General features: G+C 42.5%; 1 protein-coding gene across 2 annotated transcripts in view; it reads right to left on the bottom strand.

Annotated features, from left to right (window-relative positions):
- The window catches only part of Plexa (plexin A), a 470,402-nt gene that overhangs the window by 336,630 nt on the left and 110,006 nt on the right, over positions 1 to 23,766 (bottom strand). For both annotated transcript variants that reach the window (XM_076801867.1, XM_076801866.1), the window contains exon 2: positions 9,452 to 10,736. In XM_076801867.1, the coding sequence (XP_076657982.1) occupies positions 9,452 to 10,621 (1,170 nt within the window). In that variant the 5' untranslated portion in view covers positions 10,622 to 10,736. The remainder of the gene's footprint in view (positions 1 to 9,451; positions 10,737 to 23,766) is intronic.

Genomic DNA, 23,766 nt, shown 5'->3' with positions numbered 1-23,766 from the left:
TATGTTGCATTGGATGCACGAATACAGAAAGAGTGAATGAAATTCGTGAAAATTGACATTTCTTATGTATAATCTGGCATTTTATCCGGCATGAAAAATTTCAATTAGGTTTCATTGGCTGCAGATTATGTTGCATTGGATGAACGAATACAGAAAAAGTGAATGAAATTCGTGAAAATTGACATTTCTTATGTATAATCTGGCATTTCATCTGACATGAAAAATTTCAATTAACTTTTTCCGTATCCGGTAACACGCGTTTTATACCACAGTATTTAGATAACAAATCAAGTATGTTGACTGCATGCACGAAGAAATTGGTCAGAAATTGAATAAGAAATCCTGGCATCTTTCCGCAAATGGCTTCGCGGAAATCTGTGTATTTTGGTCGTTAGCGGTAATATCGCTCGGGAATTGCACCGATTCCGAAGAAAGTCGGCTCGCCCGAGTTAGCATTCATTATCGTTGGACTCGTTTACCTATTAAGTAGAACGAGACGGTCGTAGCCGTGCCATTCGGGGGATTCGACACGGTCGGTTCAGATCCTCGAGGAACGCGGGGGAAAACAATCTATACGGACTATGTCCCCGGGACCATGACCATACTTCGTTCATTAATTATCGTTACGTTGCGTTTCTTTGTTCCCGCCGAGGGAAGAGGAGCTGACCGGTAGCGAGCGCGAGCGTGTTTGTTAACGCGCGTGACTGATTCGGGCAGAATAGGAGCAGTAGATTATGACTGCGTTTCGCGCTTGTAATACGCCGAGGAGAGAGCGAGAGAGAGAGAGAGAGGGAGAGGGAGAGAGCGACTCTCGCGATTCGCCGATCGTAAATCATGTCGCCGTGTGTTCCGGGAACACAAACGTGGTTCCGAGAAACCCGCGCGGAGTGTGGGTGAGCAGCGTTTGAAAAGGTGGGAAAGAAGCTGATATTGAAATTCCGGGAAGAAATAAATATCCTTTGCCCGTGGATGGGACGAGGAAAGGAAAAACCGGAAAGCGGAAACCGTCCGCAGAAAAAGAGTGCGGAGGAACGCTTGGAAACGGGCGCCGAGTATGTATTTTTACCGCAATAAGTTTCGCGCGCTTTTCAACCGCAGATAAGAAAGATATTAAAACGCGCGATTCCTCTCCGAGGTGCTCGATCGCTTCTTCGCTCGACGAGATACGCTCGTCGATACGCGCGACAGATGAACAATAGGTCAGATGGTGATCCGAAAGAAAGTAAAATGTGTACACAATGCGCTATGGTCACTGACAAGTTGTTTTGACCGTACCGAAAAGTCATATTCAGAGTCTGATAAATATGCAAATACTATTTGCAGACTGCAGGTTTTTGCCCAAAATAAAAATGTCTGTCGATTGAATGAAACAGAAGGTGCAGAGATGTTGATTATTTCATTTAAGAATTTTAATAAGTTACGGATAATATTATAGAATTCTTATAATAATTTATTTAAAATTATGAATTCTCTGAGTAGGGACTGTTTCTAGAGTTCTGTGATTCAAACGTACCCTCTTTCGCAGGAGAACTGGATATTGATTAAATATTAATGGACTCTATATCGTCGTGCAAGGATTTTTACAGACTAATTTAGGGAAAGTAATATCCAACGGAAACTTGTTTAGTATGGCGAGAGTTCCAGCAGGCAGGAAATGAAATGCAGCATCTTATGAAACTTTGTTACACTTTATACTACGCTAATTTATAAACCCGCGTAAAACCTGTCGTTTAAACATTAATTATGATACCACATTCTGAGAATATATTAAAAAGTACGTAATAAGTTTTTTTATCAGCTCTGTGGTTCATTATGAAGTAACACTTTTAATTGACAATTTAACCACGATGTCACTGATGCATATATTGCATAAGTTTTTACACGAGTGTATAGTCTTTACACCAATGACCTCAGGAATCCCTTTCACGGAAGTGCAACATTTTTGAGACACCCTGTATATCCAAAGAAATTTGATTGAACTCCACATGTGTACACCTTTACAATTTCCATAATCGTAATTTACAAAATTCCCAGATAAAAATTATATTATCGCGTAATGTACTGCATTATTTTCTCGACTGATAAGAAATTATTCTTTTTCTATATACAGTAAGGAATGAAACTGATTACACACTATTTGAAACAACATAACTTTTTTAAAAATAGATCAAATGACTGAGAGGAGACTGATGTTATTGAGAGGTTAGAAGTATTAGTTTATTAGACGAGGTGTAACAAATTTTTGAAAAAAATTTGAATTGTTCGTAATCGTGAATGAAATAGTAAAAGTTGGTTTTTTCAGCTCTTTTATCTGAGCCTGTATTGAAAATTTACAAAATGTGTTCTATTGACTCAAATAAATTATATTCATGCTGAAAATTTCATGGATATTGGTTACTTCGTTTACGAGTTACAAACGATTAAAAGTGGGAAAATTGCCATTTTTCACGATTTTTTACTAAAAATCGGACTTTTAGTCGTTTATAACTCGTAAACGAAGTAACCAATATCCATGAAATTTTCACCATGAATATAATTTATTCGAGTCAATAGAACATATTTTTTAAATCTTCAATACAGGTAAAAAAGCTGAAAAAACTAACGTTTACTATTTCTTTTGCGACTCCGACTAATTCAAATTTTTTACACCTCGTGTAATAAACTAATCCTTCCAACTTCTCAAAAACATTCAAGTCGTTTGATCTAATTTTTAAAAAGTTATGCTGTTTCAAATAGTGTGTAATCAGTTTTGCTCCTCACTGTATACTTTGCAGGCCTAAACTTATAAAATGTATATATTGAACGCGCGCGCACGATAGCGCGCCGGTGGTATTGAATGTTTGCGAAGTCGAATCGAATGTCTCTTGTCTGACTCGGCGTTACAAAGCAAGGTATTAATTGCGCTGACGCGGCGGTGTTCGAAAATTGATCGGGTTACCAGATTAGAGGATGGGAACCGCTCCAGACCGGCGACCAGCGAGCGTACACAGCAAAGGAAACGGTGGAGAGCTTAAATAAAGAAATCGAGTTACACGATAGCGATCCGATGCGCGACAGACAACACGCGAAATCGATAATTCACTGAATGGTTGCCAGGTAAGGTCCTCCGCGGTAGGCAACAGCGTAAATCAATTGGCTGAATCTCCTAGCGTCTCTCTTACGTGTATTTACGTAACAGGTGGCGGTATCGAAAACCTCCGAGATTATAGGGCATAGGTGGCGAGAGAGAGAGAGTGAGAGAGGGAGAGAGTGAGAGAGAGAGAGAGAGATCATGGACAAAAGCCTTACACGTTCCTTTCACGCGTATCCTCTCGGTTAATCTAGACGATCTTCCTCCGGGAAAAAGACTGGTTTTCAGTCCTTGCGTTGAATCGCCGTCGTCATTCTCTTTCCTGTTGCGCCGAGCTACTTCTTTGTAGTCCTCCCGTGCGTCGGCCGAACGAGAGTCAATTATGGCGCAGCGTTCTCCAAAGACTCGCCTCGCTCCTTATTCAGCCTTTCATATTTTTCCGAGACATCGAAATTGCTCGTCATTCCAACATTAACGTAACAGCACACGACTCTTTAAGTCATCGAGTCTCAAGTCATTCCCAGAACAACAGAGAATCCATGTCTCATAATGATCAAACTTGCGAATTACAGTTTTCGATTGCAAACAATTTTTCGGATAACTCCGTAAATGGGCTTTTTACCATCGATCTTTAGGGTACCCCCCGCGGTAGTGGGGATAGTCCTGCGACCTTTAGCGCGGAGGTTTTCGCGACATATATCGAGAAAAGACTGTGTTTCAGAGGAACGGTTGGAACATCGAGGAAATCGCTCGGTCTCGGAAAATAGCAATCGATTGGTTTTCCACGGCGAGGTGCGTGACGCACCGTCATGGCGGGTTTCGCATCGCGCGGCATCGAGCGTTCCCACGGATGACTCATGGCGAGACGCTCTACCTGCGTTTATTATCGAGTTCGCAGGGTAGTTCTCGCTTCGTTGAAAGTAGCCCGGAGACGTCTGGCATTTTTTGGAAGGAGGGGGAACGGGAGAGAGGGATGGAGAGGGTACGCCCCGGGAACGAAATGATATTCAGCACGGTGGCGGCGCGTACCGACCGAGATTTATTCAAATTTTCGTGACTAGACTCTGCTCCTCCTACCCTCGTCTCACTGCTCGCTTCATCCGCGCTTTTCCTCCCTCCTGCCCCGTCTACCTCTGTGTTTCATTCGTTGGTCCCCGAGCCTCTTACTTCTTCAGCCTCCTTTTTTCCCGTGGAACGCGGCGAGAAAGTGTGCCGGGGAACACAAAGGATTCGTTCACGTACGGAGGGCGAGAAAAAGACTGAACCTGCCACGGGAAAGCCGGGGGAAGAGTCGGCTGCCGCAGATAAGGACGCCCATAAAGGAGATAAAGATTGTTTGTTTGGTCCGGCCGACGGACAGCCTCCGTGGGACAACGCTCGTCCGCTTTCTCATTCTTATTTCCCTCTATTTCTCACATTTTTCTCGTCAACGCGCGCGTGACTTTTATTTTCTCTTAGATCAGGTCTCCGCATCCTCTCTTGTTGCTTTCATTTAACTTCGTACTCAGCTCGAGTTTCGGCCGGCGCTTTTTCCTGACAATCTTTCGAACATTTTACAATCGCCGTGGGTGCGACATAAACTTTGAAATAAATTTTAGACTTTACATATCCACTGCATCGCGGTTATAGATTAACACGTTGACTGCCATGTCACCCATATGTGGGTGACGGAATTATTTGTCCAGGTTTTAAAATGAATTTTTACGTTAATATATTCATTGTACCAAATTTGATTGGGATCTGTAACATGCAAGAAAGTTGGAGGACTACTCAATATCATACATTTAATTTCTTTCAATTTTTACTTCATTAAATGTCTTACTTTGATTTTATGGAATTTTTGAGGTTTCTAGTTTGGCAGTCAAAGTGTTAACGAATTTCGAATTATTTCTCTACTACGGATACAATTTTACGGAAACGATCGGAATATATCACTTCGGTTAATATAGAGAAAGGGTTAATTAATTTTTTATTAGGTTGTCCTCAAAGTTCGTTTTGTTCCCGCCCGGTGTGCACAATCTGAATAGCGTTTGAGATTATCACACGATGCAGTTACATGAATGGAGACTTTGAGTAATTTCGACGGGAGTGAGAGTACGATTCTTTTCTCAGTTTTTGGAAATAGAGAGAGTGATTCACAGCACGATGGAAGTCTTATCTTATCCAGCGCTCACGGATTTCGACAAACCCGTTTTAATTGTCATTCTTCCGTTTCTCCGCGCGCCTTATCGTAAACGCGCACGCTCTTAAAGCATCGTCGAAAACGAAGTTTAAGGTTCCGTTGAGAACGCCGAATAAGTTAATCTGGTCTCCACATTTTTCGATAAGAGCGCGCTAATGGATGCTCCGCTCGGGTAATCTCGACGTTCCAGATACCGAAATCTGGACTCTCATTTAAAACGTAATTAATCACTGCTCTCTTAAAACATGCAACTTAATTGTGCATTTATGTTATCTGCGAGGTAACGCTACCGCTCATAGTTACATAAGGAGCGTATTGACTATGGAAAATACTTTCCACGAATAGAGGATCGGACGGGACCCGGCCTGAGGCGATCTATCTTCCGGCCGTCGCATCTCATTGATCTTCGCTCGATCGAAAAAAGTTTATCTGATCACCTTAAAAAGCTAATCTGATAATTAGCCGCAATTAAGATCGACAACGCCAAGCCTCCCTGACACCCCGATCAGTTTCAAGCACAAGAACTCCGACGCAAAAAGCGTGTCTAGATTTAGGACTTACCGGTTTTCTTAATTTTAACAATTCGAGAAAAATTTCTCTTGGATCTCTACAATCTCGATAATCGTAAATTAAAAATATTAGAAACCGTCAATTTCACGGGTCCCGTAAATCGAGTGAACACAAACGGGTGTTCGAAATATGCTGCTCTGCCGCGTGGTCCAAGGAAGAACAATGAATCCGAATATCTCGGGGAAGCTAATGGTTCGCGAGAAGCGTGGTCTCGATGGGTGAACGATCTCACGCGAGAAATGAAGTTCGCGAAAACGTTGGGTGAGCCAACTCGTTGGGAGAGATATACCGAGTATACGGAGTCTTGCGGAGAGTCGAGCGGAAAGCATTCAATTCCCATCGTAACGAGACACGCACGAGCATACCGACGCGACGCGAGACGACATGAGGCGACGGTGGAAGGTCCGTGTGTATGCGCGCGTGTGTGTGAGTGCACCGGTTCGAAAGTTTACTTTATATTCAGCCGTATGTAAATGAGAAACGATCATTCAGCGGCGTGCGCGCGCGGTGCGGTAGCTGGCTGGTCCGGTTCACGAACCGATCGTGGGCGCACGTGTAAAACCGAGCAAGAAAGCACGCGCCCTGTTCTCGTGTTTCTTTCGTAAAGGGGGTTCTTTAAGCCCCTATGCACCGCTGTCACGCGATAAGAACCTCGACGGCGGTTTACCGATTACCCGACGCTGGTAAAGCAAACGTACGTTCCTGAATGCAAATCGACACCGATGGACGAAACGGAGGACCGTTATCGTACACCTTTCTCTCTCTCTCTCTCTCTCTCTCTCTCTCTCCCGGTAAAGAGGAAAATCCATTTGCGACGCTCGTGCACGCTCGATTCATACGCCTCGAGAATCGAGACCCCCGCATACGGTGCTGGGGGGCTCCTCTCGATCGGGACTCCCATCGACGAGTTCCTCGATGCCGCTATTTATTATTGAATCCGCCTTCCGAACCGATCATTTCCACCGACAAATCGGGCATAGAACTTTCTACTGCCAGCCGCCGCCACAGTGTGACGAATGGCCTTTTTAGCTGGACAAAATTAACTTTCAAATAAAGAAAAACTAACTGTGCTAATATAATCTAAAATAACCACGTATTAAAACCCTTGAATATTAAAACTTAACCCTTCGCACTCGAAGCCATTTTAACTCCAAAACGAAACATTTCTTCCGACCTAGAATATTTCCCTTCTACAGATTTTTTTCAGGTTATACATGCAAAAATGGTGCAATTTACTTGTACATTACTGAAGTGTTTAGTGATTTATGAAATACAAACAAATTTAATAAAGTCAAATATATTTTGGAAAATGATACAGCAATTTTTAGTGGCGCGTTACAGTCGCCCTTCGAGTGCTAAGGGTTAAAATTCTTTTGTTGTATGTTTACAGAGCGTGTAAACTTCACCTAAAAGACGAACACCTAACCTATAAATGAATGGGCACATTTCCATACGCGCTAGAAAGATGTTAAAATGTACTAAGGAGTGTTTAAATTTCCTATATACGATGGATATAACATCTCAAAACATGTATTTTCACTTTAGTAATTCCAAATTATCGATAACATTCTTCTATTTTTGTAAATTAAGTGTCAAAGACGGTACTTATTTTTCCACAGAAACGCCCATGTTACTACTCTTCGTTAATGAATTAGTATATGCGCCACGTCGATCCACGCGATGATTTTTACATATAATAAAGTAGAGAGATTCTCTACTTTATTTTAATACCAAAATTGGCTTGCAGAACGTTGCAGAACTATACTAATTTTTACAATGAAGTTACGTCGTTTTACGTACACGCTCGTGACAATCATAGCTCGGGCCGGGCGTTTCGAACGCAGCCGATGCCGATTGCCGTCGCCACTTATTGTTAGCGGTTTGTTTAGTCTCTTTCATTGTATATCGAAGGAATAAACAATGATAAGATCCCTGAGTTTTCCTCTGAACTTTCTTCGTATGAAAATTCGTTTCTTCAGTCGTAAACCCAAACATTTGTCGTAACACAAATACGTTTAGATATATTCTATTTACATTTGTTTATAAGTTATTAGTTTATAAGTTATTTGTTTTTAGCAACCGAACGTTTCTATTGAAGACTGATTTTGATCTCTGTTATTCCTTTTGTTTTATTTATATTTTCCTGTTATTATATTTTTATTAAAATAATAAACAATAATATGAAACAGAGTTGTTATTTATAAAGTGAAGCCTTATACTAAACCAAAGAATAATTCTTTCCCGTTAGAATATGTCTGAACCTCCAAAAAGTAACATTTACTATAACTTTTCCAAAATTACATTCTTTTTGTCCATAATTAAAAGTGACGTCTTCTTTGATAATATCTAGTACTTGTTAAATCATTCTGTGTTACACAGGTCCATTACTAACTTTGTTGTATTTTATATTTAATTATAAATCACTTAAAATATATTGTTTAATTAACAAGAACCAACTAAATGTTGTAAAAAATTAATAATTATTCATATTTTATACAACTGTAAACATATTAATCGATAAATATAGAAAAATAGGCGATTTAGAATTTTGTCCAGCTAAAAAGGCCATTCGTCACACTGTGCGCCGATTCGAATGCACAAGCTGAATCAACAAAGATTAGGCCCCCGGCGCGGCTTTTTCTCGCTGAACGCTCGCTGGCGCCTTTGCGAGCAGTCGTTGCTACAACATTCTACCCGTAAGTGTCGTATCCTCGGGTCTGCCGAGCGACAGTTATACGAAACCTTCCACATTCTTTGTGGTGTGCCGAACCTGGAGGTTCGACGCCTTCGACTCCCATTACGTGAGTAATTATGATCAGAACTACATGTGCTGGCGATTTTTAGAGAGAGAGGCCCGAAGACCTCCTTTAACACTTTCACTGCCATACTAGAAACCTCAAAAAGCCATAAAATCAAAGTAAGTTATTTAACCCTTTCACCGAACGGAATCATGCGCCAGAAATGTGCACAGTGCGCGTGGCTTTTGTACATACGTTCTTCTAAGTCTTAAATAATTACTATGCTTAATAAAACAATTATTGCTCCAAAATCAACAGAAAATGTTCTGCCGATAAAGATGAATTCATCATTGCCACAGATGGTACTTACATACACTCATATAGATGCCGGATATATTGAAAGGGTTAATGAGATAAAAATTGAAAAAAATTAAATGTATGACATTGAATAGTCCCCCAACTTTCTTGCATTTTACCGATCCCAATCAAATTTGGTACGATGAATATATTAACGTAAAAATTCATTCAAAAACCTGCAGAAATAATTCCGTCGCCCACATATGGGTGACATGGCGGTCGACGTGTTAAATGAAAATTATGCAGTTTTTCGAGAAACGAGTCCACTAGCTTCTAAAACGTTCCAAGACAGTTGTAGAAAATGTCGGTGCCAAATGTAACAGTTTTGCAATCACCTCTTAGGCCGAGTAATAAGTCTGTCCGCATTTCTCTACATGAGTGCTGCTATATATATATTTATACACTACCCGTGGAGGTGCTTGAACGGTACGAGGAAAATGAAATTTGAGAACCGGTGATCGAGTGGACAAGCTGACAATAGATTCTCGAAATGGGAGGCCGCGGACAAGAGGACAACAGCAAGAAATCGCTTACCGTTAAGATGCACTTGTGACTCGGCGAGACGTAGTCCAGTCCCCGGTGTCCTTCTCCGCTGAAGCACTTCTGTATATTGGTCATGTACCTCCTCCTAATAGCCTTTAACGAGTAGACACAGAGCGCTGAATTCTCCGTGGGGATATCGTTGCTGGGAGCCTCGCTCTTGGAGAAGACCGCGAACAGAACGTCCTCCTGCGCGGTGATCCCCAAATCCTCGGCAAGAACGGAGCCGGCCTTGCCGACGTACGCGGCTTGCAATAGATTGTAATTGACCCCCTCGGTGGAGCAGTTGATCGGTATCTCGGTGTACGAGTAGTAGTGCTCGTCGTCGTGGCACACACGGACCATCTTCGACATGTAGATCGGTGTCTCGGTGTTCTTCATCTGCGTGGTCATGAAGTAGCTGAAGCCGCCGCTGCTGAACCCGTAGACGTACTTGATGCGATACCGGTCGCGCGACAACGAGTTCACGTACATCCTGGTGCCGGTGGTGACGGCGGACTTGGCGATGTTCAGCATCCTATCCTTGTCGAGGGACCTGGAGCTGACGGCGGGCACCTCGGCCCGATACGGCCCGTTCCCGGTGAACGTGACGCCCACGTACATCACCTGCGAGACCGGAGGATTCGGCGGTCCCGGTGCGATGAACGCGACGGTCGAGGCTGTAGCGTTGTTCGCCACCACCGCCTCCTTCACCTCCTGCACGATGTCCGAGATGTTGTGAAGATTCCGGACCCTGCAGGTGCCCTGCGACACGATGCCGCACGAGATCAGCCGGCTGGTCGTGTAGTCGATCATCAACGCCTTGTTGACGTTGTCGACCGGCCGGGTCGGTGTCTGACGCGGACAGTTGATCATCGAGCAAGCGGTCGAATCGCCTTTCGGCCCGGTTATCTCCTTGATCTCCAAGTTCAAGTCCGGCGACAGCTGATAGAGCCGGTTCACCGCGCCCACGTACAGCCGACCGGTGTTCTTGTCCACCACGAGATGGTTCATGTGCTCCACCTCCGGGTCGTGGAACTTTTGTACTATGTCGGCCGGGGTCGAGCGAACCGGCAGCCTCGGGGACAGCAGCACCAGGATCGACAAGAGCAGACGAAGTTGCCGTTCATGCGACACCATCGATCCCATCCTCGTCGACGTCTCGCTGCCGGGGAAGACTAGCATCTTACTACTCTACTTCCTACGCTACGGGACACCACCACGACGTCTCTCGCCGCTTCCTCCTTCGCTGTCGCACGGGGATCTTCGTGGAGGCGTCCTCCTCGAGCCTCGCCCAGACCTGCACAAACGAACCGGGGGAAACATGGTTAGATCTCTTGTCTTTCGACGGTCCAACGGGGAACCTGCGTTCTCTTCCGCTCCCGGCCCCCCTTCAATTTCGCCCGAAAACATGCTCACAATAGACGCTCGACGCCGACGGAGAGGACGCTTAAGGGGGCCGGCAGGCATTTGGCCTTGACTGTCACGCTATGTTACGCTATGCCTTTTTTTCTAGACATTTTACGTCTTAAATAAGTAAGTAATCAATTAAAAATGCATACCACCGTGTTTGTAAATGTCTTTGCTATGTCTGTATAGAAGCCTTTTTTCGATACGAACACTAAATCTCGCGAAATTAAGAGAATCTCTCAGCGGCAGCCATCTTGTGACGTCATACTTGCTTCAGAATTCGAATTTTCTGCCGAATATTACAAATTACTCCGCGATGAGGTAGAAATTCGCAATTTGGGCTCTATACAGACATAAATTGGACTTTTAGGAAACACAATTGACCACTTCTAAACTGCTCATTGCAATATTGAAGCGATAGTTTGAAAAGGTTTTGACCCATGCATAAGCATATGGATTTCAAACCCTGCCGGCCCCCTTAACGCTAGAACTACCGAGCGATAAGCGCGACTGACGTACATTGCCCTGTAACTGTGGCAAGACTATGTCCATTTAGACTTCACACAACTTTTATTGTAATGAGTGCTTCCAAGTACATTCCAAAATTTCCGATGAAAACATTTTTACAATTTCGGTAATTGTAAAAGAAAAAATTAGGAACCAGTCATTGTGACTGGTCCGGTAGTTCTATAGTGTCAACCCCTTGCCATACTTTGACGAGTATGGCTCGTCATGAGAATTTCGGACCAAACGTAAACATTACCGAGTCTGACTCGTATTCAAAAGTTCGAACCAAACATGAATTCGCGCTTGGGCCCGAATTCTTCCGAGCTAAAAGGTACGGCAAGGGGTTAAGGGCTCGGTCTTCGTAGATTCGCGATAAGGTAGAGTGACTACATTACCGTGAAAAAATGGTTTTACGTGCCTCAAGTTTTCGTCCGTATATAAGAATATTTTGTCGCTGGTAAAGGGCTCGTTCGAAAGAGGAAGGTTCAATCTGGTGCGCGCTGGTCAGCAGCTGCCGAGATTATGCAGATATTTGGTAATATAAGCGTTAGAAGTAGGCCAAAAATTGACGATGCGCATGCCGTGGAAATCTGGATGAAATCGAGAGCAGCGCACACTAGAAAATATCTCCGGCTACAAATTGAGCTATATTTTGTCTCGATTCTCTGCGAAATAAAGCCAAAAATTTGAAGCACTGGCGTCAGAATTCATGATGTCCACAATACAGAGAAATATATGTGACAAGTTTAGTCACAGACTTAAGACCCGTCGGATCAAGACCAAGACGGATCATAAGTCTGTGTCTGAAGGCTGCGAATGGAAATTATTACTTGAAAAGTCACGCGACTATCCCGGGCCCTTAAGAGAAACGCTTCTCGGCGCTGGTTGATTGGAAACGGTCTCAGAATTAGGTACATTAGAAATGTGCGCGCCGGCAACGTGCTCGAATTACGAACACGAATATGAAACATTGTCAACACCATGGATCTCGAAGATTTGGAATGAAAACACGCACTATGCGGGATCCCACGTTTAATGAGTATTCATAAAATTGTAGAAAACAGAGTGTACACCGTACACAAACACGACAAACAATAAAACGATTTGCATCTCGAAAATCGGGGAAAAAGTTTGTTCTTTGGAAGATCTAAACGCGTTCGACACATTGTACACTAGGGTGGACCTTAGTTGCTCTTGTGCAAAATTTTTTTTTAAATTCATTCGATGCGACCCTTGCAATCTGTTCTACTCGGTAAAAAACTAATTCCCTCCAAATTTCAAGTCGATCGGACAAAGGGAAGACGTGTCGCAACGAGTTTGTTTATGCAAAAAATTTTAATTTTGCGAAAAATGAAAAAGTACACATTTTTTCAATCCCACTGGTCATTAAACACTATTTTAATGTAATATTCTTATTATATCAAAGCAAAAATTAAATTGTTTAATGAATTTGTTTAAGCAAAATTTTTAATATTTATTTTTTAAATATAAAATTTGATCTCACATTAATATAAGGAAAAGTGGAAAAAGACAGTTAAATACTTATAATTGAATATTTTGTTTATAGGCCTAATTATAATAAGAGTATAAATATTTTTTTAAAATCTGTACTTAATGTTGTTTTATCAATTTTTGGGTATTTTTCCCTATAATCGGTTACAATTTGTAATATGAATTGTTTTTCTTCTTCGTTTTTGCATAACGTTAAATTATAATCTTTCATTAATTTTACTGCTCTTTCTGCAACGTCATTCACAACTTCTAATTTTGTTATAATACCTATCGCTTCGGTATAATTATTATTAGTTTCCCATAGTGCTGGATCAATTAAAAGAAAATCTGAATTTATATTGAACCATTTGAAAAAATTATTTGATTCAGATGATACGAAATGTTGTATTTCCAAATTCGCAAGATTTTTAATTTCTATAGTCGTTGTCATGTATCTCTTATAATTATTATTATTGTTTACATTTTGTAGTGCTTGCACCATCGATCTTTTTGTTTCTACTGAAACTTTTTTATCAAAAAACGATAGCGCCGCATTCTCCGGTGACAAGTACCATAAATGGTTCACAATTTTTTTTAATGCCACATCGCTTATTTCTTCGTTAACATTTTTGTAATGAATTATATTTTTGATGAATTCTAGATCTACACGTGGCGCCATAGCAGCCATTGGGGTCAAAATCCACGGCTCAATATAAATGTTAATTAGAAATACACATGTATCTCTAATGCTACTATACTCTTCCTGGTTGAGAGGAAATTCGTTTCGAAAAATAAATATTTTTAAAGTGTATATTATTTTAGCCATCCACCTCGCATGGTGAAATGCGCCAGGCATTTTGAATGAAATGCCACCCAAAAGAATCCCCCCAAGAAAAATTATTGCTAATTCTAAAAGTTCTTTGTAGTCATCTCTTGGGTGACTCATTTTTGTGTAATTTTTAAAAATTTCGATTTTTTTTTTTGTATATCATTAATATGTTTCAGAACGTAATCGTCGTGCGTTCCCGGGATGTAATTATTTTTATTAATTTCAGGCCAACTATTTTGAAATTTTTTTAAAAGTTGAATATTCGGGCCTGTTGGCGACCGTTTAGCACGCTCATAGCTCTACTCCGTAATGTAATAAACCAAAATATTGACAATATTGTTGAAACTTTCAAGTAAAATTTCTTATTATACAACCAAAAGATGATATTTTTATGTTATAACAGTAACTCTTATCATTAAAACATAAAATTTGAGTTGCATGTAAAATTAAAGGGAAATTACTGAAATTTTCAAACTTCAAACCGATTGCGACACCCTTTCTTGTTGTCCAATTGAGTTCTTCTTCTGCAGAACTTATTTTTTTTTTGGATCTGGAACAGATCTAGGGGGTCGCATAAAAAAAATCAGATGGTCGAAAATTAAGGTCCACCGTATTGTACACGTTGCTTACAATCAGCCTAAAATGGAGCGTGGAGTAGCATGCGTTTTTCGACCGACGCGTGTGGAGAGTAAAGAAAGTATCTGTTTACGCGAAGACTACAAGATGCTAATTAGCACGTTATGTTTAGGAATTTCTTTTTTGTGGTTTGTACGTGTCCGCGTGCACGGAACAGTGATTTCCATATAACAGAAGCGTTTCTCGGATAAAAAGCGGGGGATCCTTTACACGCGTCTCTAATTTCTCGTGGAGCTTCACCGCTGCACTTCAGAATTTTATGAAGTAATAAAACGAAGCGTGAAACGTTCGTCTGTTGCTTCATTCTGCGTTCCATGGGAGAGGAGGAAGAAGAAAGAAGAGGGGAGCCGCTGTACAGGTTCACGAAGTATGAAGCACACCGTGTTAATTTCACGCATTCTTTCTCATTATGCACACGAACTTATGAACTGCGGCGTGTAACGATCTGAATAAATTTGTAAGGATGGGGGAGTCAAGCATTAACCAAAGTCCGTCCAATTTCTTCCACTTTATGCTATTTGAACGCTGAAGTGTTTAAATGGATGCTCGCGTATCTAGAATAATATGCGGATTCAAATATTTTAAGGACACTTTTAAATAGTTGGCGATAATACTACGTTAATCTTAATTGGTTATAACTGAATACCAGAATTGCCACTTCAAAATTTCGCTAGAAAGTTGAAGGAACAGGATTGCATTCTCTATTTTTATCCAAATGAATGAATGAATGCTAATGAATATTTCATTTCGTTGAGAAAAGCTTCTTTGGTTACTTCGGTGACGCTTCTGATTAATCATTTAATTTTTTGGTAGTAAAATATCTTTGATTCCAAGGAAGATATTACAGTGGTTATTGATTTTCTATCGTCGGTAATATAGATAAAGAAAGCATAAAATACATGCTTATATTACGGCAACACGCAAAATAGAGAGCAGTTTCAAGTTAGGTGAGAAACACTATCGCTTTCACAAGAAAAGGTAGCAGGTGTTGTACATCCATGGGAAACCAGTACCAAGTCAACGACACTCTAGACATGAACCACCTTCTGCCACGAAGTAATTGCTTCGATTATCTCCTCAAACCCAAGGAGAATCAAGCAATCGCACGCAAAGGCCTGGCATAAGTTGGGGATAAAAACGCAAATATGTTAACCGTGAATAAATTTTCTACCTAGCTGTGGAATATTCTGTTCAAGCTCCTTGCCCGAACATTATCGAATTCCTCGGGAACGATCGCATAATTTTCATTGAACAGATAAAACAACCGTTAGTTTCTGAACATGTCCAATTAGCACGAACAATCGTACATTTTCTCTGTCACAAGATTCTTATTTGAATTTTCACTTGTGCCTTATGGAGTCGCGAGAAAAACGGTAAAAATGGCAATATTAACACATCTTGCGCGGACACTTTGCCGCCAAAGTCTTACCGCGTTGCATTCATTCTTGCAGCGCACGTTTTGTATTTTTGCAACGCATGTCCATCCGATTTTATTGTAAAAACACATCGATAACAATAATCCATCAATAATCCGTGAAAAACGACTCTAGTCGCTTCCCGCGCAAGATGTGTTAATCAAGTTTCGGTAAAGTGTTAAAATGTGGCATAAACCAGTTAAGAGTTAACACAGAGGCAAACCTAATTTACTGGCAGTTACACCGAAGCAAGAAAAATAAAGGAATTTTGACGTTGGAGAAGCACGGCTGACCGAACAGAGGAGCGAAACGGCGGAAGGTGCGTCGTAAGGGACATTATCCGCCATAATTGCTGCGCCGACGTCGGAAATGCCACGTGGTCGCGTAGGACTTCATAAAACTCAATGAACGGGAAAGAAAGGCACCGAAGTGAGAACGAAGGGGTGGTGCCTGGCAATTTATCGACTGCAGAAACCGGGTGCCTTCGAATCGACCCGTGGCCCTTCTGACGAAATGGAGCGGCCGATTTTTGCTCGGGAACACGCGAAAGGGAGAGAGAGAGAGAGAGAGAGAGAGAGAGAGAGAGAGAGAGAGAGAGAGAGAGAGAGAGAGAGAGAGAGAGAGAGAGAGAGAGAGGGAAAGAGGGGGTGGATCTGAAAGCAGAAAAGGGGGATGCAGGGACCGAGGAAAACGTATTCTTCGTTTCCTATCGCGACGGAGGGTAACGCGTTCGATCGCAACAAAAAAACTTTCCTTATTTTCCGACGCTCATCTTGGGGTAAGCCGTGGAGGGGGCTCGACAGACGTCAATTTCAGTGTGTGCGGACAAGAGTGGTGGAAATGGGGACTCTGTAATTTCAAATGATCCCCACATCCTGTTCCTACAACTTCCGATTATTAAATACACAGAGTGTGACGAGAATAAGTATACCTGCCCGTCGCAGCGGACTGGGGACTTATATGTTGCTCGTACGTAATTCGTAAAAATATTCCACGTTTCAGAAACTAGGAATTTCGATAACATCCATTAAGAAAATATTCTTCAGTTTCGGTTCCTTTCTTTGCGATGTTTCAGAGTTGCGTCAATATCGGCGGTGCACCGATTATTTAATTATCTCGATTAAAATATTTCCTTCTTTCGGTCTTGTTGGGTTTAAAGAGTTCGCCGCAAGGGAGTACTAATTAAACACCAATCTGGTTTCTATTCCGGTACGAGCGGGGCCGATCGCTGTAAATAAAATTAACCCGCGTTCTCGTGTAAGCGCAAAGAGATAAAGGGGAACACGGCCTTTTAAGCAAATCCACGACGAAACACGCAACGATCTGGGGGGAGGGGAGGGAGAGAGAGAATCGCGTCGGGGTATCCAACGACTCGATAACTATCGAGATATCCAAGAAACCGCGATTCCACGTAGAAGGAAGGCAACGGCGGAACACGTTGCGAAAGATGGTGTGCGTGTGCAGCCATGCAACGTGCAACGTGCAACGTGCAACGTGCACCGTGCACGAGGCAACAGTAGCCTCCACCTTTCGCATCCGCACGCGGTGCACGGAGGAGAGAGATCCAGAGAAAAGATGGCCGCCGCTGCTGTCCGCTGCTTCCAGAAACGGAAGCTGCGCGAACGAAACTCTAATGCTCCGCGAAATTAAAGAAACGCTGCATTAATCAATTTTTTCAGGCAGTCCCATACAGAACCGAATAATTATCGACATTTCAATTTTTGTAACTTCGAGGCTGAAATATTCCGCCTGTGCTAAATTCAATGAAAATTTCCAAAAAATAATAGAATATATATTTTATATATAGATATAAGAATAGAATATTTATTTTATTTTGATATATTGTTATTTTATATTTTTATGTCCGTTTTTATTATTTTATTATACTTATTATATTGAAAAGCGACAGTAGCTCTCTCTTTCTCTCTCTCTCTGTGTATTTAGTGGTCTGCGATTTTGCGAGTTGAAGGAGATGTGATGTAATGGGATTGTAACCCTGAGGGGAACAATAAATGAATACATACATACATACATACAATAGAATATAGTATTCGGCAGAATTTAGTACGATTTAAGAGCGTTTGTTTAGCGTGTGCCGTGCGCGCATGACAAACGCACGCGTGCCATTCTTCGCGCATTCTCATAGTGCGCGACGGGGATCGGTGTGACGCGACAAACGCGCCTCAATGTAGGTTAAAACCGTAATTAACGGCAGTCTTAATTGCCGACAGTTTACACCGTGGTATTACCGATTCGACCGAGACCATTTCTCCGCTTTGCCACGGGAAAATCAAACGGCCGTGAAACGACACTTTAATTAGCGTGTTTACGAGCGAGCTGGCCTGGTCAGAGGGGCACAACAATTTTCTGGGATTAATCCCAACGATATATACCTCTCTCCCTTCAAAAACGAAAGAAAAAAAAATAGTACAGGTCTTCGACGGCTGGGAAAAAAAAATCTCCGGCCAGGGGATTAATTACCGTTGCTTGTTACCGAGGGAGGAGAATGTTGATTTTCTTCCGTTATTTTCGCAGCTCGACAAAAGAGCGAGCAGCGCTCGGACGGAGTTCCAGGGCACCGTGTACCGGACGAGAGTTTGATCGTCGAAGGATACGGTACCTACTCCGTGGAGAGCGGTTCAAAGTTCGAAGCGTAAATTCGCGGGATAAGTAGGATGTAATGAATGAAACGGAAAAGCTTCGGGCAATATAAGTAGAGTTCAAGTGGTCCGCGGTGGATGTTCTGCGGCGAGAGGGTCCGGGATCTACCGAACGTTCCAAAACGTCCGGTCCGGGAAAGAATCAATATTGAAAGGGGAACGGGAAAGTTTTAATGAACGACAAAAATGAATTGAAACGAACGCGTTTCGCTGTAACGCAGAAGCGATTTTCAACGTTCGATATTTCCATCGAGGAGTACGCCGGATGTTTTAAAATCATCAAACGTAAAAAAAAAGAAACTAAAATACAAGAACTTCGGTAAAATAGAGTTGGTTTGTAGAAGAAATGTGCATTTGGGAAATATTTTCACGTGTCCGAATGGTTTCTATGCCGCTCGTAGAGCTTGCATCAGTTAATAAATACTCATGGGGAATTACCAGAGCCGCGAGATAGTAATGTCAATTTATTTTCCGCGAGACTATACCGCCAGCTCGGCCATAGTCTGAAACGGCAGACTAAACTGACGCGACGCTCCGAAAGCGAAATAATTTCTGCACCGTGCAGTGAAACCTCTCTCTCCCACCATCGAACAGAAACGTCCGTCCGTTAATTTTAATTACAAACCGCGCGGGCCGCTTTAATATGCACATTTATTTTAATGGAAAAACGACGGGGCTTCCGAGCGTGCAATGCACTCGATACCGCTTCCCTACGTCTGCCCGTATTTCATCATTTCCACGGAAACGCGGGATTTTACTTTTATTTACTTCGCTTGTTGAATTTTGCCGTGCTTTGTGCCGCGTTTTTAAGCGGCCGATGAATATCCCGTTCCGGCGATATTGGCGGCTACGCTGCGATACGCATAAAACGGAGAACCTATTCCTGAGAAGGCTATCAATTTTAATTTGTTAGGTGTTCACTAATCGTTATACAAATTGAAGCAGTGTTAAAGGCAAAGTGTTAAACCTAGTGTCAAAGGCAACGCATTCACAGAAATGTCGACGAACGTATGTGTACACGTTAATATTAGGTCGTCCTATAAGTTCGTGCCGTTTACTCTTGTACCATTTAAATTCTAAAAATAAAATATGTAATCACCCTTTCATTCCATAACCTCTTCTGACAATTCGGCAAAGACATCATACCGTCACTATAAAATTTCTGCGGTTTTTCATTAACCTATACTCGTATACTCGTCAAGACAGCTATAATTCAAACAGCGGTTAATTTTTGCAACGCAACTTAGGTACACATTTTTCAAAGAGGTCGCAACAGCTAACTGGTTAAAATACCTTTCGACGGTGAATAATATAAACATATCCACGGCACGAACTTATGGGACGACCTAATATTGTCACGACGCAAAAGAGGCTTTAAACTTTCTCTTGTTCGCCACGGTATTTGTGTCTTCTATTCTTTTTGGGCCTCGGAACGTTAACACGAGAAGAGAATCGTCGCGAGAGGACGAAATCCACGCCCATGAAGCGAACAGGGTCGAGGAACGCGGTCGCGCAATTAGCCGCTCTACAAGTTCCGCGAGCAAGATACTCGGAAGCGAGCAGTATCCCCGGTATCCGAAAATTCCCATAAAATCAAGGTCGATGCCGTTAGACATTGAAACGGTGCCAAGACGCTCGCGGCAACTGGGAGTTTCTTCAATTCCTCGTTACGGGGATCGTTGGGAGGCGGTCGCCGGGAAAAACGATCACCGCGACGCCTCGAGAATTTTAAGGAGATCGCGGCAGCGCGGTTCGATTTAAAGAAATGGAAGTTTCGCGGCCAGGGGCGGACCGGTAGGGAGCGGAATTTAAATAGTTCGCCGAACGGATAAATTACAGCGGCCGAGGGAGAGAGAGAGAGGGGGGGGGGGGGGGACAGCGAGCGCACCTTTGCCAAGGGAAAAACCCCGTTACAAGCTCACGAACGTACCTTAAGGGGTAACTACGTTTTTAAGGAGCGGTTCCCGTAACGAATGCGATCGTTTGGTAAACCTGGACACGCGGACCCTCCGCGCGTCTTCCACCGAGAGAAGAAGAAAGAATAAGAGGAGCGTGGGCGGATAACGGAATAGGACCAAAAGAGGATGCATTAAGAACGCCGTGATTCCTCGTCTCTTTCTTGCTACGCCCGGCTGCGAGTCCCGGTTTCCTCTCTGGCGAATTAAGAGACCGAGGCGAGCCCGCGCGGGCGTGTCAAAAACCCGAGGTACGTTCCGCTCACAAAGAAAATAAAGCGATCCTTAAACTAAATAAAGAAACCAATGCTAAAATTTGTTCTTCCAATTCTTCAACCAAAAGGATTAAATTATACTAGAATTGAATCGAGTAACTGAAGGAAACAGATTTCACGGACAAAACGAAAACATTGTGCACTTAACAGGTCATGATACAGTGATTTCTCTGTATATGTCGCCAAGGCCTGGGTGATAAACGTCGCGGAGTTATCCCCGCTATGCCATCTCTGTTTAACACGTTCGTCGCCGCGTCACCCATATGTGGGTGACGGAATTGTTTGTGCAGGTTTTAAAATGAATTTTTACGTTGATATATTCATTGTACGGGGTGTATAAAAATTATGTGTCACGACCATCATACCGTGATTCCACACTTCCTGATCGGTGGAGATCTGTGAAAAAAATGCACCGCAAAATTCATTTTGACCTCGAAACTTAAGGTCAAAGTATCGAAAAATTTGAGTGACGAGTACTATACGATGTAATAAAAGAAAATTTGTCGACACTTTGACCTTGATTTCCAAGGTCAAGGTGAATTTTGCGGTGCATTTTTTTAACAGCTTTCCACCGATCCAAAGGTGTAGAATCACGCTATGGTGGTCGTGACATATAATTTTTATACACCCTGTACTAAACTTGATTAGGATCTGCAACATGCAAGAAAGTTGGAGGATTACTCAGTATCATACATTTAATTTTTTGCAATTTTTATTTCATTAAATAACACTTTGATTTTATGGAATTTTTTGGGTTTCTGGTTGGGCGTTCAAAGTGTTAATTAATTTCGAATTGAAAGTCGTATCTGTTCACACATGTGCACGCAGTCAAGATTTTCTACGTATCCTGGCAGAGTGGTTTGTTACACGGTGTTCTCCATAAAATGATCCAATGTTTATACACGTGTATATGTTCGTCAGAGAGAGAGAGAGAGAGAGAGAGAGAGAGAGAGAGAGCGCGAGGAAGCATCGGTAAATATTGTATCTAGGAAATTGTTAGTTTCTAGACAGATCTTGAAGACTTCTCGGCCGAGGATGCTTCGCTTCAATCTTTTAAGAGAATAAAAGAACGCGAACGTATTTGTGGACCGAGGCGAATGAAAGCCTGCCCTCGAATGGTTTGTGGAAATTGTTTGAGGAGGTTGGTCAATATTACATGAACTTCGACTTTATTTAGCTGTAAGCATTGTTCGGCGTTCAATGATTCTGTAGATATAAACAGTCGCTCTACTACACTTACTGCGGATCTGTATGCATTTATAACGAATTGTAGGAAAATTTAAATAATTTCAAATGTACATACACCATTTCTATTAAAATCAACAAGTGAAGAAATAACATTCTACTTGGTCACTATTTCGCGTAATCGACGCAGACAATTTTTATTTTGCACAAAGATCCGCAGTCTATTAACACGTTCGCGGACGTGAATGCTACAGCATTTCATAGTGATGCAAAATGACACGAATGCCATAGCATTCAAATTTTAAAGACAATTTTTATCCATTTAATTTTATACAACCTTAAGTTTCTATAATTAATATATATTTCAAAGTAATGACCAACTGTCATTACTAATGACAGTTAACTCATTATTATTGTTTATGTCTAATCAGATTTCGGATAGTACACCTAGTTTCAAGAAAAATTGCCTGTCTATTTTTGCAGCTCACTGAAATGTTTACTGTCCGTGAACGTGTTAATGACACAAGCTCGGGTAAATCCTTAAAATTTCATAGTCTTCTACGGGGAGGATATTGCAGCTTAAATCAATTAAATTGTGTGCGATTGACTGAAAATAAGTAGTACTCATTACGCTCCAAAATATTTCTGGACTTGTTCCTAGCTCGTTGAACACCGTAGACACTGAATTACTCGAACGGGCAACATTCGTGTCAGCTAATATTGATTCTACGTAACGCTACTAAGAGGCAGACATAAAAGAACAATAGAGCGACTTATAAAACGTCCTGGAACGTACTTTCCTGGTAACGAAATGTATCTAAAGGGTCGCGTAAACTTTTAAGGGCCACCCCCCCCCACCCCCGCGGAGAGGGAAGTTTCCGCGTAAAGGCGTAATTATGCTTGCAGCCGGCGTATCTTCACGACATTTTTATCAGACTTACGACAGGTAGGAAGATGTAACAAGGTGGCGGTGACTTATACTCGGTGCGAGAAGCGGGGCGTTACGACGACGATAGTCGACGAGAGCACCGTCGAAACGACGGTCGAAACGGTGGCCGAACGGCGGAAACGTGGCGCGGGCTGCGCGGCAGCACGAACTGTGGGAAATACCTTGAGACAAACTGCCTTCTTAGGCAAAGTTCCTGTAACGAATGCGATCGCGCGACTAAACTTGGTCCGACCTTAGCTGCGTGAACGCGGAAAAACCGAAGAGGAAGAGGCGAAGCGAACGGCGAAGGATATAACGGAGCCCGGCCAAAAGAAGCGGCACAAGTTCCTTTAAATCTTCTCTTGACCTCTCTCGCAGGCGCGCACGCTGCGAGACTCTCCGATTCCTCGTTAACTAAATGGCCGGGGACAAAAAAGAAATCGTGGGAGGCGCGGGGAACTCGGGAAGTAATTTAAACAGAGAGCACACACACACACACACACACACACACAAACACACTCTCGTGCAGGGTCTTCGGTTGCTACTGCCTTCGATAACGGAGCGGCGCGGCGCGGCGTCGCGCAGATAAGGCGATTAGAAGACGTACAAGTTCTATCGCCTGAAACTTTCGGCTAAACCCTTTGTTGTTCGGACAGCTAAGCTTGTCCCGATTACCAAATCCGGAGGCCGAATCTGTCGTTAATTAAATACTCGCCGCGCGCGCGCGCTTGACTACAAGTGTCTCCGGCGATCCTTAACCCCGGAACTACTATGAACTCCTGTTGGAAACCAGGATTCTGCGTTACCGATCATAATTGTAATCGCGACATCTCCGTTTGTAGTAAGGAACAACATATGTAGCAAAGCGTACGAATCCCTCACTCTGTGTGTAGCCGCGTGCGAAGAAAGTCATTTATGTTTACTCAGTCCGGTTCGAAGCGTAACGTACAAAATATATACAGGGTGGCCCACATAACTCTGAACAGCTCAATATCTCGAAAACTATGCCATCGATTTTAAAGTTCTTAGTCTTAAATTG

Source organism: Halictus rubicundus, chromosome 16 (assembly GCF_050948215.1).
Source record: "Halictus rubicundus isolate RS-2024b chromosome 16, iyHalRubi1_principal, whole genome shotgun sequence".
Classification (NCBI taxonomy): domain Eukaryota; kingdom Metazoa; phylum Arthropoda; class Insecta; order Hymenoptera; family Halictidae; genus Halictus; species Halictus rubicundus.
The sequence above is the reverse complement of the archived record's forward strand: the minus strand, read 5'-3'. Positions and strand labels throughout refer to the sequence as shown.